Source organism: Pseudochaenichthys georgianus, chromosome 13 (assembly GCF_902827115.2).
Source record: "Pseudochaenichthys georgianus chromosome 13, fPseGeo1.2, whole genome shotgun sequence".
NCBI lineage: Eukaryota > Metazoa > Chordata > Actinopteri > Perciformes > Channichthyidae > Pseudochaenichthys > Pseudochaenichthys georgianus.
Window position 1 is genome coordinate 31,950,864 of NC_047515.1, and position 21,164 is coordinate 31,972,027.

At 40.7% G+C, this 21,164-nt stretch overlaps 1 protein-coding gene across 2 annotated transcripts in view; it reads left to right on the forward strand.

Annotated features, from left to right (window-relative positions):
- Positions 1 to 21,164, forward strand: part of LOC117457346 (cGMP-dependent 3',5'-cyclic phosphodiesterase) — a 183,391-nt gene that overhangs the window by 132,597 nt on the left and 29,630 nt on the right. For both annotated transcript variants that reach the window (XM_034097375.2, XM_034097376.2), the window contains exons 3-4: positions 18,953 to 19,042; positions 19,294 to 19,382. In XM_034097375.2, the coding sequence (XP_033953266.1) occupies positions 18,953 to 19,042; positions 19,294 to 19,382 (179 nt within the window). The remainder of the gene's footprint in view (positions 1 to 18,952; positions 19,043 to 19,293; positions 19,383 to 21,164) is intronic.

A 21,164-nucleotide genomic window follows, 5' to 3' on the forward strand; every position in this document is an offset into this window, starting at 1 on the left:
TGAGAGCACATTCATTCTTGACTGTAACAGCGACTCCTGCAAAAATGACCTAACGGTTACTATTGGAGCTATACTTTGATTTATATTATTTAATAGTTTAGTCTTTCTGTTTTTGCGTATAGTACATGTATTATTATTTTGTGTAATTGTTTTAGTTGACATGGGCAGCTGATCATTATGAATTTTGGAAAGCCAAAGTGCAAGAGATTAGGTGAAACCATTGTTCTTTATGGTGTTGCATTATTGGAACACAACAAAATAAAAACACAAAAAGGATATTCTTGCTTTGGACCTTTTTTTCTATCGTAAGATTCGCTATCTGGTACCTCAGTGGCAGTTTAATTTTGAGTTATTTTTGCATTTTATTTCTATATGATTTAGCCATTACAGTAACATTTCTATAATTAACTTCTTAATACCTAGTGGCAGCTGTGTGAAACTGCAACATTTGCACAAAGACTTGACCCTAAACTCCTGTGTGTTAAATGATACAGTGCTGCAGAATTTGAATTTGAAATGTCTGTGGTGGTGAGTGTGGTTAATGTTGATGCTGCGCTCTCAACAAACATTAGCTTAAGTGGCTAACATTAACTTAACTTAAAACACAGTGTACTTCAATATGAAAGTAACCTAACTTAAATCTTAATTTATTGTACTTAATTATGAGATTTCACAATTGTAAGTGAAATGTAAGTTTAAAATACATCAACTCTAGTGTAGAGACAGTATGGAGTATTTGCCATGAACACATAGACATTTTTCAAACTAAATTCAAAAAGGGGTCATCATTTTATTTTAATTATTGTTTTCTTCATACACACAGCTATGGCTGCACCATGTTCTCTCCTTACACAACCTTATCTCTCTCAACAAGATGTAGGTGTCACAAGGTTAATACGTTTCACATCCAACCTACCTTTAACACAATTATAATTATCTTCCACTTGATATGTTCACTTTAAGACAAAATTAAACTGCAGGTCATCTCACCTTTACGTACACATCCGAGTCTCACAGCCTGCAGCCATTACTCTTTCTGTAATTAAACTCTCAGTCACCCACCTCTCTCTATTTTCACTCCTCTCTTTTCTTACGCTTTATGACCCAATTTACAACTGGAATAAAAGGCTCAACGCAACTGCATGAAAGGTGTACATGCACGAGAACACAATGTAGTCTGTATGCTATCAGATCGACACATAGGATCAGATCTCAGCCAGTTGAAATGCAAAAAAACGAATTTCAAACATTGTAAAGGTTATCTAACCCCTTTTCTTCCTGCTATCTAACGCACACTTAGAAAAACACATATTCTGTAAAACAAAAGCCCACCATCTCCTCCTTCATAATATGGACTTTTTCACAATACCAGAAGAATCAAAATACCGAGGACATTTTTTAAAAGAGTGCTCCACCGACTTAGCATCACAATAATATTGTCTGGCTCAGAGATGTTACCTTTTTCTTACTAATGCATTGTTCTTCTTTACTTTTCTAACCCGAGCACCTACTAATCCATAAAGAAGTTTGACAAAATGTAGGTCAGATATCATCGCGTGCTATGCTAGCAGCGGCTAATACAGCCTTGAGCCGGAAGCCTTTACCAGAGATTAAGAGCCGGCTACCGAGGTCTGATAAACTCTGATACTCCACACCCCATCATTTTTCTTCAATTTCAGTTAAATCTCTATTTTGCGAAGCCTACTATAAAGTCACAAAAGGCATTGTGTAACTCTTATCACATATAATCCTCGAGACAGAGAGGATGATGTCCTCATCCAGATAAATTATCCAGAAACAGATTCCAGGCTTATGAATTGTCCTTTTCGCTCTCTTCCCTGTTTCACGCCATTAGTTTTCTGGTAATTGTTCCTTCTTTCTTTCTTTTCTACCTTTTATAAACCACATGCGCCTGCCATCTGAACACGTGTTTCTTTCAATCCCCCTGCCTCCCTCATCTGTCTTTGTGAATCAACACACTCCCCCTCACCCACCTAGTCATTCCTCTTTTATTTGCACTTCCATTGTCTGCCTTGTATCAATCACTTCATCCCAGTCTTTTTTCACCTCATTTTTTGTGTCATGTTCCACATGCTTCTCTTTTGTATTTTCCTCTCTCTTTCTTTCTTTCTGTCTCTTGCTCTGTCTTTTCACTTTTATTTTCAATTTGTCAGCTCTTCCTGCTCTCTGCTACCTTATTGATTTCAGTCAGTCTTATTGGTGAATTGATTACAGTTGAGGTTAAGAGTCAGATAGGGTTTGAACTCCTGTGTCGCACTGTCCTATTCTATGCATGTATTTGTGCATACTGCATATTTGTGTGTGCATTACAACATGCCTTTTCTGTGGAACAGAGATTCATACCAACAATAATACACACCTTTGATAATAATAATAATATATTTTATTTCTATAGCGCTTTTCTTGAACCCAAAGACGCTTTACATTTGGGAGGGAGGGTAGACAAACAAAACAAAAACAAAAACAAAGCCAAAAAACCTTTGACTCAAATGTGTATCTTGCTGAGCAATAGCTTTTCAAACACATTAACCTTACCGTGACTGCAGACAATATATGCAGTTCAAACACTGGGGTAGCACCATAGGGTAGCACACACACACACACACACACACACACACACACACACACACACACACACACACACACACACACACACACACACACACACACACACACACTCAAACTGGTAATAACACTTTAAGTCGCGTAGCTACATGTATGATAAAAGGGTTCACACTCAACCTTGAGCGTTTGAGAATGTTTGTGACAGACACTTCATGGCCTGACTGTAAACTCTACACACACACACACACACACACACACACACACACACACACACACACACACACACACACACACACACACACACACACGCAGGGATAGCTTAGAACACTTCAGTTCTTCTTTGTAAACGTGGTCAACAAATAATATCACACCTCTGCCTGCCGCTGGTGCGCTCTGTATTGAGTTGTTATTCGTAAAGCAGCTTTGGAGGACAGATGATAATGTTTGTTCTCTGGCAGCCAAAGTGGTGCCATCTTTTGTTACCTCTGTCAAAAATTTGAAAATGCAATTTCAGCAGCCTAATAGTTTCAACAACAAAAAGCGGCTTTGCGGGATTTTTCAGGTCAAATGTATTTGGAAATGTGCGCACCAAAGGTGTGCAGCTGTTTTATGTTATAAAACGTGCATTTGTGCAGCAAACTGTTCAGTTGTGACAGGCACTTAAAATGGTATGCCTCTGCTGAATTAAACTTGTATTGACAGACAATGACAGTGCTACATATACACACACACATGCATATATACACACATAGTTATTTTGATATTCAAAGTAGACTTCTGCAAGTCCCTGATAAGGCAGCCTTGGGCAAAATACAACATATAATATAATACATATTAATATTGTTATTTCACTGGTTTTGCATCAGTGTGTGCGTGCCATCCGTCACTAAACTCCCTATCAATCACTTCTTGTCCAATAAGCTAAGTGTGTGTGTGTGTGTGTGTGTGTGTGTGTGTGTGTGTGTGTGTGTGTGTGTGTGTGTGTGTGTGTGTGTGTGTGTGTGTGTGTGTGTGTGTGTGTGGTGTGTGTGTGTGTGTGTGTGTGTGTGTGTGTGTGTGTGTGTGTGTGTGTGTGTGTGTGTGTGTGTGTGTGTGTGTGTGTGTGTGTGTGTGTGTGTGTGTGTGTGTGTGTGTGTGTGTGTGTGTGTGTGTGTGTGACCTCTGGGGCAAGTATTGATTGAGTGTGTGGTGTCCTGTTGTGAGCACACAGTTAGCCTCATTAGAAATAGGTCTTGCTGTCCCCTCCTTTTCTTCTTCTTCCTCACATTTCTTCATCACATCTCCTTCTTCACCTTCCATAACCTCACACCTATCCTCTCCTTCCCTTCTTCTTCTGCTCCTTCTTTTTCAATGAAATATGAGGGCAGCAGGACATTGGCAAAATGAAAGTTGGCTACCACACTCAATGTTGAAAACATAATGGAGTGTGAAGGACAAAGGTGTAATGCAACAAAATACTGTTTGGTGTAATTATTGGCAGCAGCTCATGTTTTCACCTCCAACAGCAGCCGGTGAATAATGAATTTAACATCACAGGCGCGTGTTGGATTTCCACAAAAAAAAGACATGAAGGATGAGATGAATTATTTCCCTTTTTGCCATATAAATAACCTCGGGGGGGGGGAAGCATTGTGTGTAGCACAATCAGGATCAGGACGCCCATGTTACTTTTGAATGATACAAAAAAAGATTTCAGAATCAAATATGTATTTCATTGGGGGCCGATGAGACGGGGACCACGAGGTGATTCGGGTCCTGAGAGAGTGTTTGTCAATTGTCTGGCAGCAGCGCCCTGCCGCAGCTGCAGCCAGGTCATTGTTGACTGACTGAGGCGGGAGAACAAGCCAACAGCAAAGACCTGACATGATGAGATAAAAGCATGGACAAAAACTGGACCGTTTGCCAATTTATCGCAGTGAGAACACATGGAGACAAACAAATCTCACCTGCAGTCACTTCCAGTTGGCAGGTAACCAAAATCCCCCAAATACACATAGTTTAAACCGACCATTGATCCACCATGGTGCTGGCTTTATGATAAATAATAAGGTGATGAAATAAACACTCTCACACATTGAAGGACACAAAAACATATAAAACATGACCCCCCCCCCCCCCCCCCTTCAAAATGCAGCAATACAAGTTCCCCCTGAATAAACTTTGTTTTCAGATATCACAGACATTGTTTAATTATCCAAAGGCAACACATTAGCTCACTTCACTACTATTAATGAACCATCTTGCCAGCGTGTAATTACTGTTTCTGGGCTTGTTCCATATTATGTTCATGGTTTATCATTATTGCCCTGAATCGTACTCGTTGCCAACTCAAACAGTGCACCATGCTAACCAATGCTAACCAAGGGCATACTTCAGTTGATTCAGTGCCAGCAGTATCACAAGGAAACATGTCTAAACAAAATTGGATGAATTGACAAATGATGATACTATTTTTTTAATTTGAAATATTTTAGTTTTGACCTTCCAACAGACTAAAACTTTAAGTGGCAGTAATTTATATTTGTATTACATTTGATCAAATGACAATGTGAAAACAGTGACATTGTGAAAGGTAATAAACTAACTTTGAATTATTAGCCCTCCTCGATTTTATGGAGCTTTAAAGTGAGTTCCAGCTTATTGTTTAACTGTCTGCCAGCAAGTTTACCTCTTTGGTTCACTCCCATCACTCTTATAGTGTAGCTTTAAGGCCTGAGCAGGCAGCTGTTGTCAGGGAAGTCACGTTAAAACCCACTCTTCTCTTTCTACTGAGCAGTAAACAGCAGACATTCACAATTTGTGATTAGCTTGTGAACACAGTCTTTAGCAGCTAAAGAGCCCGAGAACTCGCTCAGGAGTTGATGGATACCAACCATTCCTTTAAGCCCTGTCTAGTACAAACTGTCTTTCACCAAGTGCATGCTACTAAGCAGGATAATCCTTTTAAAATAGGGATGCATGTTTATAGAGGACATATTATGCTACTTTTCAGGTTCATATTTGTCATTTGTGTTTCTACTATGACATGTTTATATGCTTTAGTGTTCAAAAAGCACTTAATTTGTCTCATACTAACTGTGCTCTTTTCACCCTCTGTCTGAAACCAGAGCCCACTCTGCTCATGATGTCGTTATGTTACAGAAGTAAACAATGGAGTGCAATGAAGGCGGGGGGAGTGTGTGTGAGAGAAATTCCCTCCGGAGGGAGCTTTGGGCTTTTAACTTATGGAGACCTATTACATGCGCACAACCTATATAACCCCCTACAGGAAAGGGAACACCCCAAAAAGCATAATAGACCTTCTTTAAAGGATAGAAATTATATAAAATTCACGACCTACCTTACTCTGGTTCGTCAACTTAGAGAGCCGAGTGAACCTGAGAGAGTGTGTATGCCCCGCAGCGCTCCCCAAGCAGACATACTGCCGCTGCTTAGTGCAATGCTGCTTAGTTATTTCACGCAGGAGACATTATTTGCCTCTTCCTTTGTTTTGTTTCTATCTCGCAGCTGCTTGTACAAATCTTGGGTGTTGAATTAGAGCACAAGGACTTTGACTGTGTATTAAGCTCGAGACATATGACGCAAATATGACGCCATAATTGTAGTTACCAACCTGAGTGTAGCGGTGACTTTGTCCCCTACCAAGAATGATGAGAGAAGGATTTGTCATCACGGCAGTTTACTACTCACCCATTCTCACTCCTCTAACTTGTTCACACCTGAAGCCAAAATATCTGTTATCAGTTTCTGTTTGATTCCTACACTTTTCATCCAGCGGGAATATTATCAATATATTATATCAGCACACAGGAGCTTAGGAAATATGTATTACTCATGTGACAGGAACAACTCCCCAACCCCCTCCTTCCTTCCCCTCAACAACTCAAACACAACTTCACACTCATCAGTTACTGTGCAATCATATTAAAGGTTTGTATTCATGAGGTATCCCAAAACATGTGCTCAGGTCGTATTTCACCAAATGTCACTGTTTCTCTCAAATACCAAAACGGTTTGAATTGTTATTTATTCATACATCTTTCCCGAATACACAATTCAGGATCCGAGTAGAGACTTGAGGTCCTTCAGCTTGGAGCTGTGTGCTGTCACCACTTCATAAGCAAACACACACACACACACATACACATTACCAAGGTGACCTAAGATATATTTAAGGACACTTAAAAAAGGAAAAGAGGTCATGGGAAAGGAAAGGAGCGAGTAAAGGGACATGAGATGACCTAGAAGAAAAACTGGAGGGAGGCAGGAGAGGCGAGCAAAATGTCAAGGAGAGTTAGAGGTAACACCAGGAGACCGAGGCATTATACTGCCCTGCGTAAAAGTGTGTGTGTGTGTGTGTGTGTGTGTGTGTGTGTGTGTGTGTGTGTGTGTGTGTGTGTGTGTGTGTGTGTGTGTGTGTGTGTGTGTGTGTGTGTGTGTGTGTGTGTGTGTGTGTGTGTGTGTGTGTGTGTGTGTGTGTGTGTGTGTGTGTGTGTGTGTGTGTGTGTGTGTGTGTGTGTGTGTGTGTGTGTGTGTGTGTGTTCCTGAACAGATAAACAGGGAAGCTCCCATGAGGAGTCCTTCCTGGAATTTTTAACAGGAAATGTATTCTAGCCCTAAACAATGGCATAGTGCACACACACACACACACACACACACACACACACACACACACATATATATATATATATATAAACACCAATAGACACAGACACACACTCACACACACACACACACACACAAACAAAGTCTCTAAATCTCATTAGTGTAATACAGTACAGCAAAGCATTTAAATTACCTCACGTGTTTATTATATTTGAGTTCTTTGCATCTAATATGTTTGTTAGTTCAATCATTACAATTAAATGTGTGAGCTTGCACCTGTGCATATTTCCATTTGTGAGTGTGTGTGTGTGTGTGTGTGTGTGTGTGTGTGTGTGTGTGTGTGTGTGTGTGTGTGTGTGTGTGTGTGTGTGTGTGTGTGTGTGTGTGGTGTGTGTGTGTGTGTGTGTGTGTGTGTGTGTGTGTGTGTGTGTGTGTGTGTGTGTGTGTGTGTGTGTGTGTGTGTGTGTGTGTGTGTGTGTGTGTGTGTTTATGTGGGTTTGGGTGGACTAATCACACCATGTTTGTAATTCAATTTAATACATTTTCATTTTGAATTTGACACGTGCAGTAGCTGCCCCAGGTGTACACTTTGAAGTGAGATCCCACACACACGAGCACACACAGCCTTTCACACAGTGACGTGTTGAACAGGAGGCGGGAGTCGGCGAAAGGCTACGCGGTTAAAATAGCAAGTGTCTCATCATGTGTGCGTTGGGAATACAACTCTCTCTTTGTTTCTGCATGTATGCAGGTATTCCTGACTTCCTGTTACTTGACCAAAAAAGAAACACTTAGAGTGTTGACAATGAACTGAGCTGTAGATGGACATAGAGGGAGGAAACATTTAAAATGATGTTTCAAGTCCACTGTGGAGAGCTACATAAGATTTGGCTGTGAGCAAAACAATTGAAATAGACAGGCATATACAGTATGAACATGTCAAGTGTTAATCACTGTATATTTAATACAGTATAATTCTGGAAAAGTCTGGAAAGTACATTTCCAAATTTCTCACCAGCGCAGAGAACAGTGATTTCTTTGCAGGTTTATGTGAACAGAGTAATAATAGCTTCTGTTCAGTATGTTGGCTGGCTCTCAGATTCAACAAAGAAACAGTGAAGGCTTTGTGGCTCCAAGTCTAGGTAGTTAAAAATATCACAAACAAAACTCCCAAAACAACACAGAAATGTACAGTTTATTTCACTTCTGCTGAGGTTTATATCAATAAAAAAATGAAATGGATTCAGTCTGTTACAACTCAGAATTTTCTGGCCCTGCAACTATTTTCAAACCTGATTGATTCCAGCAGCCACTAGCTGTATGGATCTAGCTTGTGCAAGCTGAAGAAAACACAAAAGCAGAGACAACAACAGCAGCAACTTGACATACTGAAGTTATGTTGCACTAAATATAAAACAAAAAATATGCACATTTATTTTAGAACTTCTGCAACATCTGTACCACTTTGCTGGTCGAATATGTTCATATGTATTACCAGAAGGAAATGTATGTGACTCTTAAGACTTATTAAGATAATTAATTACAGGGAGAATTAGTGTTCAATCAATGTATCCACTTCCTGGTAATGACAATTAATTGCTAGCGTTACAGTGCCACAGTGACGCATCCTAAAACCCGGAAGTAAACTTCTTCTGGTTCATTCGACAAAAAGCAATGTAATTTCTCCATAGGATTTTAGAAAATAGCTCGAAATAAGGTCTGTGGTCGACACACATTTAAGAGACGGATCACGTTTTTGTTCAGCCGGATGATATCCACATTGTAAGGGAAACTTCTGCAGCAATGGAGAGTCAGGACTCAGAGAGACACGAGGAGAGTTGGAGCTTTGATGTCAAACACTGATGTTTATTTACAAGTATCGGCCGGAGAAATTCACATCACAAGTCACACAGCCAGAGATTCTGACTGCCCTGGTGGGTTGCCATGTCAAATCTGACCAGCCTCTCTCTCGATACACCTTTTTTTAATCCACATATTGGGGGATGGTTCATAAACACTGGGAACACTGGAGATATCTCCCAACATCTGGAAATACTCAATCACCTGCCTGACTCTTAGGCTCTGTGACCGAGAGATGACCGGTCATAAAACTGAGAATGAGTGCAGCAGCACATTCTTTAAAGGAGATAACGAGTCAGGGTTGGTCGTAAACGTCAGAAAGGTTAAATATCTAGAAGTAAAGACAGAAATATTCTTTGACACACATGTCTGCCCTACTTTTATAATTTTCTAATCATAAATCTATCGATTAGATTTATGATTTGAAAATTTGAAAGTGGTCAAATGATAACTTACTTCCGGGTTTTAGGAGGTGTCACTGTGGCACTCTATTGGTTTGTTAATTAGGAAATAGCAGATCAATTGAACATACCAACATGTTAAACCTGTCTTAGGCAGGCAATTCAACATATGTAGGAGATACAATTTCCCACATTAATTTAACAGCAAATCTTGCAATTTAAATGACTGTATGTCCTTTAGAATGACATGCGGCATTTTCTGATCAGACGTCACTATCTGCAGGACCACGTCATCCACACTTTCCAAAACTTCTACAATTCACTTGTAAGTACTAAATTCAGTGCTGCATTGTGATCTATATGGCAAATGGGTTATCTGTTTCCACGGTGATTTGTTTTTTGGGAGTGGCATGCAAGCAGTTTCCAAGGCAGCTACACTTGTTCACTTGTCTGAACTCTTCTTGAAAAATCCTTTTAGTAGAAGCAGGCTATTTAACTAATCCATCACTTTTTAATAATGTTGTTTTATCACTAACATGTTAAGTGGATCATGTGCAAAAAGCATAAAGAAAGATGAGATAAGTCTTTGTTCATCTCCATAGGGAAATTCAGATATTGTAACAGAAACAGGAATGAGATACACAGAATAGTACATGTAGGTGTTCATAAAGAATAATTAGAATATGTTTAAAAACCAATTAAACATATAGAATATTAATATTTATGAATATGTTAAAAATATGCATGTAAGTGTGAAAGTGCATGTCCAAGTATGTGCATACAGACAGGCATGCAGGCAGACAGACAGGCAGACAGACAGACAGACAGACAGACAGACATATTTGTGGAGATGATAAGAGAAAGAGAGGAAAAACATAAGCTACAAGCGAAAGAGAGAAATGTAGTTCGAGCAGGGTAAAAGCCTACAGGAGGATAAAAAGGAGTGAATAGAGAGCCAGTGGAGCAAGAGAATGGCGAGAGCATGTGGGTGTATGTTCCTGAACCGAAGAGTCAGATTAAAATAGAACAACAGCCATATGACGACAGTATGATTGTCAAACATCTGCAGCGGAGACAAAGAGAAAAAGAAAGGATGGAAAGAGAGAGAGAGGGGCATTGTGGGCTGTGAGGGGCATATAACAGGTGACAAAGTGGCAGATGGAAAGGGGGGTGTACAATTGAAATAGTGAGACTATGCATAACATTAGAGAGAGGACAGAGGACAAAAAGGGAGAGTGTGTATCTGATACAGATGAGCGAAAGGTTGAGAAAGAAAGGCGAAGAATGGAGAGTGTTATTGTGGCCTACCTGCCAGAGTTTGGGTGAAAGAGAAAGAAGGGGTGTTTTCTCCTGTGCACTCCCATCATTCTCCCTTTTGCCTCCTTACAGCAGTGCAGCTAGAAGGAGAAAAAGGAGAAGATCAGGTATCATCGTCTTTAAAAGAAGTGCTATCATACAAAACACAATGGTTAGATAATCAGAAGGTAGTTATTGAGCAGCCATGATTTCTGAAGAGGCCATCATTGGCAGTCGTTGACATTTGAGACAATCCATCTCTGCGGTGAGAACTCATGACAGTCGGAGCATTCTAAATTAGATATGGTGCAGCATGAAAAGTAATACATATGATATTTGATTCAGCATGACTTCCACTTTGCAGGGATATGTCCATCATAATCATAATGTGGATTAATTTGATCAGAAGTTATTCATTTATAGTTGTCTGTTTCCATTGTGCAAACAGGAACTGCTAATAGTTCATTTACTTGGGGAAAATGTGCCAGCATGCAAACAAGCAACAAAGGGTGTACAGGAATCCCACAGCTAACCTGACTCCACAGCACTATTGTTAATATAAGTTTCCTTTCTCTAGATAATTATGGGAATGTGATGAGTGCAATGTCTTTTAACCATCGGCAGGACAGTGTATCACGTCATGCACATGAGAACCTTTGTGCAGGAGCAGGACCTAACAAAGGTTCCTCGGTTGGGATAAAAAAAACTGAGTTTGAATTTAAAACCACTAGTAAATGCTAATGAGGCCATTTAAACACAAATGCAACAAGACAAACACATAGATAAAACCAAGTAACATAGACAAGAAATAAATGCATCTAAATACAAGGATTTCATTTCATGCATAAAACTATTACAGTTACCCTCTTTTACATCGCACAAACCTCTTTGGCATGCATTAGCTTTGTATATGTTGCTTGAAAACCTGCACACACAAAAAACTATTCAAAATCCTTATACATAAAAATACCATTAACATGAAGTAGCCATCAGGTTTTACATATAGACAAACTCCCCTAAATCAGATTAAAGATATGCTGTGCTCACTTTTTAAGCTATGTCTGTCTTTTTCCTTTTTAATTAAAGTGTAATACTGAGAGAGCAGGTGAGAGCAGACGTCTGCTGTTGTCTCTGGAGATGCTAAACCAGCCTTGGAATGACTGAGAGCAGAAGTGGCAGTGTTCATTACTGCCGGAGCCTTTTGCTCCTTTTTGATGGCAATGCTTTGTGATTAGCTATGGATGAGTTCATATGCAATCTGACCACAGGCTTTAATTCAGGCATGAAGGTGTAATGAGACGACCAAACAATGTGATATGAATGGTTGATTGTTATTGTTGATCTGCACAGTGCCCACAGAGCACATATTAGGGACGGGTGGCGCAGTGGTCTGTGCGTTTGATCATCAGATCAAGGGGGCGTTGGGGAACTCCAGTTCGAAACCCGCTCCCGCCCCACTGCGTCAGGCCGCTGTGTCCTTGGGCGAGACACTTCACCCGAAGTGTAATGTGTATTTGTAAAGCGCTTTTAGAGTCTTTGATAAAGCGCTATAATAAATATAAGGATTATTATTATTATTATTATATTGTATTTACACTGATCATAAAGACAATAGGACAGGAGAGACTCTTCACGGTTGTATCTGGATTTCTTGGCCTCTCTCCAAACTTCTTCCAATGGCTCGTCTCTCTTTGTATAATCGATGTGGGGCTTTTCATTAGCGAGCCGTTTTCTGCCTTTATTGGATTGAGATCCCCTGGTTTAGTCTGTCAATTACTGCCTTTCTACGCGTTCTTTCAGGCGTTAACTTCCGTTTCTCAATCTCCTTGTCCATCATCTACTTCCCTCGGGTCATGCTGGGAAAAAACTAATGACTTGAGGTGTGTTGGCTGGCCTTAGTATAGTAGATTTCACTCAAACGTGTCATATCACTCGTTTTCACTACACACACACACACACACACACACACACACATACACACAAACAATTATTTTTGTTGCAGCTGTAGAAAATGTAGACAATTCTGAATGATCTTCTCTTCTTTGTTCTGTTGTTGTGTGTGTGTGTGTGTGTGTGTGTGTGTGTGTGTGTGTGTGTGTGTGTGTGTGTGTGTGTGTGTGTGTGTGTGTGTGTGGTGTGTGTGTGTGTGTGTGTGTGTGTGTGTGTGTGTGTGTGTGTGTGTGTGTGTGTGTGTGTGTGTGTGTGTGTGTGTGTGTGTGTGTGTGTGTGTGTGTGTGTGCGTGCGTGCGTGTGTGTGTCTGTATCTGGTGGGGCTCGTCATCATGGCTTGGCTGTATTCTACAGTGCATGTGTCTCCAGTGTTAGTGATGCTACTGGAGACCAAGCTCTGTTGGAATAACAATCAAGACCCACTGCAACACTACAAACCCCTCTGTGTGTGCGTGTGCGTGTGCGTGTGTGTGTGTGTGTGTGTGTGTGTGTGTGTGTGTGTGTGTGTGTGTGTGTGTGTGTGTGTGTGTGTGTGTGTGTGTGTGCGTGCGTGCGCGTGCGTGTGCGTGTGTGCGTGCGTGTGTGTGTGTGTTCCTTTTCTCAAAAGGAATAATATATAGGGCGTCGACTCAGAGAAAGTGTAAAATATCCCACCAGGTTTTCATATATACGATAAAGGCAGTACTTGCTAATGCTTATGACTATGAATAATTTGCGGGAACACTTTGAATGTGTTCACAGAGATGGTTTTTTTAATAGTGTAATAACAACTTCAGTGATGGAGAACTTCAAAGGTGTTGTGTGTCCTTTCTGTAACTTTGGTGAACGCTCTGCTTTTGATTGACTGTGGAAGGAGAGGGTAAGTAGAAACAACTCAATAGATGTTCTTTACTGTGATGCTGATTACAGTTTTGGTCCTCGGCAGATGAAAGTGCACAAGGGAAAGAAAGTGTGTGTATTATTCCGATTGTACTGGCTATTGAGTCTTTAAAGAGGACCTGTAAGTCATTCATGTCACATTGACTGATGAACACCAGATAAACTGCAGGCACTCACCTTCTCTGGCAAAGCCATGTAAGCCAACAGCTGATGACAAATGATAGACAAATAGGAGCAGATGATCAAATATTGAGATTCAATGTTTACCAACTGACATCCAAATGATTGATATATCTTTTAAATGTATTTATCCACGTAGTAGTGTGGGAGACACATCTCTTGCATATCTGTTCACCCTTGGAGTGTTTTTCATTATTTAAAACGAGGGCATTGTGATTGAGGGTGTTTTGTTGAGCTTGTAAAGCCTTAACTTGTGTTTTTTTAGTGATAGAAACAAAACAGATTCAACTTGACTTGAGGAGCGTCCATTTATAGATTTCTATACTCTCATGCCTCAAAACTATAACATGGTCTTGAAAGGGGAACTTAAAAAAAATCCCCCCAAAAAAATGATCAGGAGATTTTAAAATAGCCTTTCTTAAATAAAGATATTTTCTCTTTTACTTCAGCTACATACAGCAAGTAATTGTAGACGTCACTGTATCTATTTAACTAGCCAGCCTCCTATTATTTCTCCTTGTTCATAGAATATGTTTTAACAAGCGTGTTCTCGCACCTTAAAACATGCATATTTTAAATCTCTCTGGTGTACACTTCAGGGGGTCAAATTTGCTTCCTGCTGATATTTGTGCACGCTCCCGCTGTGGCTGCTGCTGCTGGATTCATAAGAGATGCCACTCAGATCCTGCACAACCAAATTCAACTGTATATCCATTTATGCAATTATACCTTCACCATTGACGAGTATAATACAGCATACAAGAGAGCTGAGCTGAAAGGTCAAATACATGTGGGAAAGCATTTTGATTTAATCAGCTTGAAATCATACAGCATACTGTATATAAATGTGTTCAAACCAGGAAAGTTGTGTATATGAAGACAATTAAAAGTACAGCTTTTAAATAGAGAACTGACTGTTTTATTGGATGAGCCTGAATCCCTTCTCACCAGGCAGCCAAAGCCGTTTCAAATAAACCTTAGAATGAATGTACAAATATTATCTGGCCTAGTTCTGCTCAGAAAGAAATGATCTCGACATTATACAGAGCTGATTTGGCTTAAGCTGAAGCGCTGTCCATGTAGGCTTAATTAAGATTTTCATAGTGCCTTGCTCAGGGACACCTCGGTAGCACTTGGTCTTGCCGGGACTTGAACTGGTGACCTTCCAATTGCCAAGCCAAGTCCCTATCGACTTCGCCACCACCGCCCCCAAATTCTCCAAATGCCTGCCTCCCTCTACATCAACGCTGACGTATTGCTGCTACTTCAGGGAAAAGATTGAGTGAATGGCAACATTTTGACCTGTGTTTTCTTTCCTTTCCAACATTTATTAGCAAGCCGGCATTTTCTTGTTCAAAAGTCAGGTTCTGCTTCTTGACAGTCTCATTTCCATGCCATTACACTGTAGATGGACAGCTTGTTTTTGGCTTTTTACACATTCTGCAGTGCATCTTCACAGACATATTTAAAGCTTAAGGGCGCTCCTGAAGAGCAAATTGAGCGTAGCGTCTGCAGGAGGAGTACAATTTAGACACTGCCAACCTCATCGCTTACTGTTGAAACCCTGCAGTTAGTACAAATAAAAATAGAAGGTAAGATAGAGGACAAACACAATGTACTGAGACTGAGGTCATCCCGCTAGAACGATAATTGTACCGATAACCTGTGAAAGACCTGAAGTGATCAAAGCAACTAACTGAGCTATAGGCAAAAAGATAAAAAAAAGACGTTAACCATGCGAGAGCAAAGCCAGAGACAGCAAATTGATTTTTCAGTCGGTCTCGATCTGCTGTGTCAAAATGGAAGCACAGAGGTGGAATTAAAAGCAAGCACAAGATCCATTCCAGTCACAAAGCAGGCTGAAAAGGATAAAGAATGATGTACATTGGCTTTTGTACTCAAACATGTACCGTTATTACTTTATAGTCAGTGTTTCCCATTAATGACCTGTAGTATAGGTAGACCCACCAAAGAGCCATTCGATGTCTCAACTTGTGGGGTTTTCTATTGCTCATTCTTTTGCTTATTTTTTATTTTCTCAATGTATCTGGTGTCAAAGTGAACCATTGATGAATTTAACTTTAAAATGTAAGAAATTCAAGCGGCAAACTCCTGGGTATTTTGTGTGTCAGAATATACAGCATTGCATTGTACAGTATATAAACATAAGAAAATTAAAAGTGAGATCTTCAATAGTTGGATCAATGGACTATTTCAGATTTGGGTCCAGGTTTTATAGAGTACCACAAGGTGGACAAATCTTTTTAAACCGACAAAGCAATTTATACCTGATGGAGATTATTTAAACCTAAGAGCTTACTATCAATGTTGTAGTTTAAATTGAGTTGGTATAGTCCGATTAGGAACATTCAGTCCTGTTTCGCACAAACCAATCATATCCAGATTGTGATGAAGAAATAAATCAGTTATTAGTAAGGCTTCGCTAGACAGACAATAGATATTTATACAACCAAATTGGAGGATGTTATTGTGGCTGCAGGTTTGAGTAAGAGGGCAATCTGTTGAGCGGCCATTATGACGTATTCATTAGTATGGGAATACAATCGTGATTACCTTAGACATTTTGTTTAGTTGGACTTTATTAGGGTCTTTGTGGGGAATGTTCACCATCCCCAGAGATAAGGATTCGATTCACAGGGAAAGAGACCTTGTGAGTAATGCAGATGGGAGAAAGTCTCATGACCTTTGTATGAGCTGTGTGATGTACAAAATATCAACGATAAACGGAGGCGCCTAAGGAGAATGTGCTCGCCTTTGTCTGAGACGATGTCTGATAAAGACACGGAGAGGGAGGACTGTGTGTTTATTTATGCTGACCGCAGGTGTCCTTCAAAATGTCAGTCTGCTCCGAATGATTAGTAATGCTGCAGGTAAAGATAAGAGCAAAGACTAAAACCTGAAGAAAGCAGGAGAAACGACAAACGTAGGTGTTCAGGCCGACTGATGCAGGGACTTAAATGAGACGGGTGAGATGTGATGAAATGGTTAAAACAGAGGAAGACACAAATCAAAGTAGTAGTAGCGTGACATTTCGTTTAATTGTGATTATTCATACTGTTTTCACAGACAATTCATGGTCCTTCAGATCAGTGTATTGCTGTTACAAAATTACATTACTTCAATGAGTAGAATGGATATCAGATCTAGTAGAGTACTTCAAATATTAAACATCACATTTAATAAATATACACCATCGTCATTATGGCCCTGCACATTGTGTTTAATGCTGTTTTTGTTCTCCATCCATCGTTATTGTTAGGCGGGGATTTGACTTCCCCCGTATTATAAATGTAACCTGTTGTGGTATTCTCAACTTAATTTAGATAAAAGCTTCACCCAAATACACATAAATTGAAAAAGCATTAGAGAAAAAACATGCTTGTTGAAACCATGTTGCTATTTCCATTCAAAATCTAGAGGCTGTCAGGCTTCAGCTTTGAATTAATTGAAGGATTACATTGTGCTCTTGTTAATTATTATGCTTGGGAGGTTTGGTGACCCCTATTGAGGCGTGCGTGCGTGCGTGCGTGCGTGCGTGCGTGCGTGCGTGTGTGTGTGTGTGTGCGCGCGCGTGTGTGTGTGTGTGTATGTGTGTGTGTGTAATGATGGGTAGAGAGGCAGGTAAATTAATTCAACAGATGGTTTGAAGGTTTATGGCAATACATGATTGTGAAAGGTCATAAGACAGAGTTTGACATTTACCGAGGCATACATGTTATTGCTTGCTACACACACACACACACACACACACACACACACACACACACACACACACACACACACACACGCAATAAGGATGCAGGTTTCAGCATCCATCCTCTTTGAGTTTTTGACAGCGGGGTGGAGAAGACAGGGAGACAGAGATGTTCGTTATTTGTCCGCTGTTCAGTTCTACTTTTGTTCAAACATTGCACAAGCCTTTCAAAATCGCAGATTAAGATGCATCACACTCCCAAATGATGTTTCTCTCTCTCTCACACACACATACACACACACACACACACATGCACAACCACACGTATACACGTACACACACCACACACACACACACACACACACACACACACACACACACACACACACACACATGGGCTGGCAGATCTCCAACTTCATTACAACAGCACTCTGGAAGGCTGATTGAGTGATCAAAGCTAATCCCATTTAATCATAGCTAATCATATGTAATAACCAACACTGAGTGCTCAGGCATGACAAGACTCTCCACTCTCGTTCTTCGTCTTCCCTTTTTCTCTCTCCTCCTCACCCACTCCTTGACCGCCCCTCTCCTGTCCACTAAGACTCCTCCGTCCTCTAACGCCATTCCCTTGTCTTCCCATGTTTACTGTACATTACAATACTGGACGTGCTTGAGAAACGAAGGAGACAAAGGGGAATGGTGTGGTTCAACAGAGGAATACAATTCAAGTTAAAAAGGGTGACAGATGGACCCCCTCAGTGTGAGACTAACAGCTTTGTCAGCACAACTGGAAGAGGATGATCTATCTGTCACAGGCAATATTTCATCACCATCATCTTCTTTCCAATTCATATCCACAGTTTTAAACGCAGCAGCGCCTTAAGCCTCTGTGATTTTAGAGTTTTTCCAGGCTTTGATCAGATTTTAAAGTCCCACTAAGATTCTCTTTTTACACTGCGGTTACATGTAATAATAATGCCTTGTGATAACTGGAACTGGTAGAGATTTAAGTAGACTGCTCACAGAGTGGAAATATTCTCAAATTGTGTGTTTTATAGCTGTCATAATAAAGTCATAGTTGTGAGACACTGCTGCTCTCCATGTCTGCTTGTGATGTTTATGGAATGTCAAATTGAAAATCTTTAAGGCAAAAAGTCAATCTTGCGTGACCTTAAGATAGAAGCTTATCTCAGATCAGCTCTACCGTCTTCATTTTGTTTGTCTACGCTGTTTCCAAAGCAAATTTGTATTAGTAGAAAGTTTCTTTCAGAGGACCAGAAAGAGATAACAAACTGCGCTCACCTTGCAGTTATATTGACCCTTTTAGTTGCTGGAAACAAAGTGCTTGTCTGCTGGTCACATCGCATCTAAAAGACCTTTCCAACTTCAAAATTGGAAGAGGCCTCAGGTTTTTGGAGGCTCACATTGAGATCATAAACAAACAAGCAAACAGACATCTGTTTGTGTCCTTCCCCAGGATGCCTTGCTGCAGCTGGCGGCGGTTGTCGATGCACGCTCTCTTCGAGTGGCCCTCCGAGACAGCATACAGGAGCTGCTACCCAGCACGGTATTTGCACAAACACACACGCAGTCTCTACATTTACTCAACATACTTGACGTTCGTTCCTTGATGTATCACCTGAAAACGAAAAGCCTCCTGTTAGTATTCAGAGCAACGGAGCTAAAAGCCTCAGCCCTGACATAAGGCCAGGGAACAGAGGCCCAGGCTTTGATGCAAATGGATAAACCTCATCGCTCATTAAAGAAAGAAAAAAACTGATTAATATTACAAAAGAATGTGCGTGTGTTTTGTTCCAGGAGTGTGTATGTGTCTATTTGCCGGAGGGATACTCGAGGCTGCTATCTGACGACCCCCCACACGAACTGCCACAGGAGGGAAAGATCAGGTGTGTTATCTTTGTGTGTGTGTGTGTGTGTGGTGTGTGTGTGTGTGTGTGTGGTGTGTGGTGTGTGTGTGTGTGTGTGTGTGTGTGGTGTGTGTGTGTGTGTGTGTGTGTGTGTGTGTGTGTGTGTGTGTGTGTGTGTGTGTGTGTGTGTGTGTGTGTGTGTGTGTTGTGTGTGTGTGTGTGTGTGTGTGTGTGTGTGTGTGTGTGTGTGTGTGTGTGTGTGTGTGTGTGTGTGTGTGTGTGTGTGTGCGCCGCGTGTTTGTGCTCGCTTGTGCAGCAGCAGCAAACTGTGGATGTCTCCCATATAAACAAGGGAGAGATGAAACGGAGGCGGCTGCTTTTCTCTGTGTTGAAGCAGGTGTCACCTGAATAATTATGAGCTGCCGCTCCAAAATCACAATCATCAAAACAGATTCAGGAGTGTCACAGGGAGAGTGTCATCATGGAGACACAAGGTCATTTTTTACCGTCCCTTTATTATTTCCAATCCCCTATTCTAGTGCTCTCTCATTGAAATGCTCCCCTTTATATTTCACATTTACCCCCTCTTATTTCACATCCTTCACTCTGACAGACTCTCTCCCTCTTTTGTCCAGCAGCTGTCCCACCACCCCACCAGTCCCGGCAGCAGTCCTGTGGTTGACCTTTCAATAAAATCGCGAGCCTAGTTTTCCCCAAAAGACATGACCACTAAGGCTGGGCTGTGTTTTGCTCACCCCCATTCCTACCCCCCGCTGCTCCTCTTTCCGCTCTCACCTTCATTCCCTCGCTCGTGGGAAGCGGTGTGCAAAGGCTAATAGCCGAGGTGACAGCACCCGGCCTAAACTCAGTGAGACGCAGCGATCCTCTCCTCTCTTAAGTGCTCTCTGAAGCTCTACAATGTTGTGTGTGCCCGCTGGCCCAGGCTCGGCAAAACCAAAACAGCATAATGGATGAAAATGTCTGTTTGTCAGACAAGAACCCTTTTTCCAACACCTGATCACCACACAAACATGGGCTCACACACAATCATGCTTATGCAGACAGGAACACGCAAGGAAACAAGCACAGAGCACACACACACACATTTGTCTGGGCTGCATGCAGGCTAAAGGTAGTGGTGATATTAAAAGAGCTACAGGGCACTTTGTCACTTTTTTCTGATGCTACTCAGCCAAGCTATTGTTAAAAATATTGCAGAGGAACACTCACTGTCCAGGGTCTAAAAACATACAGAACACCAGAGATGCATTGACACAATAAAACTTCTTAACATAAACATCTTCAATATCAGGTTAGTTTTATTTTCCATCTGTTTTGTTAAAGGGCTATTCACATTTTCCATGAAATGCAAGTTATACATTTGTCGATAGATATTGGATATATTTAATATTTGAGAAGGAAAAATTGCCACCATGTTTTTAAATACATATCATCTACATAATTCACAATAATTACCTGTTAAATTATTTTATGTATACAGATATGGTTACAGGTTTATTTTAAATATATTAGAATCTGTAACTCTCTCAATCATACTGGAAACATCACGTCTGTTACTATATTGCTGTAAAGCATATTTGCACCATTACTGCAGTATTGCAGCTTTCCCCCTCAGAGTTGTGTAAAATACCCAAATGATCAACAAATGGACGAACAGTGGAGCTCCTTCTTGGAGAGAGGAATCAATTCAAGTTTTGTTGACCATTTTGATCTTGTTCTTTGGCCTTATAGAGAAAAAAGCAACAATGCAATACCTTTACTGCACTAAAACATTTGAGCACAGTGTTCCTTAATGATGCT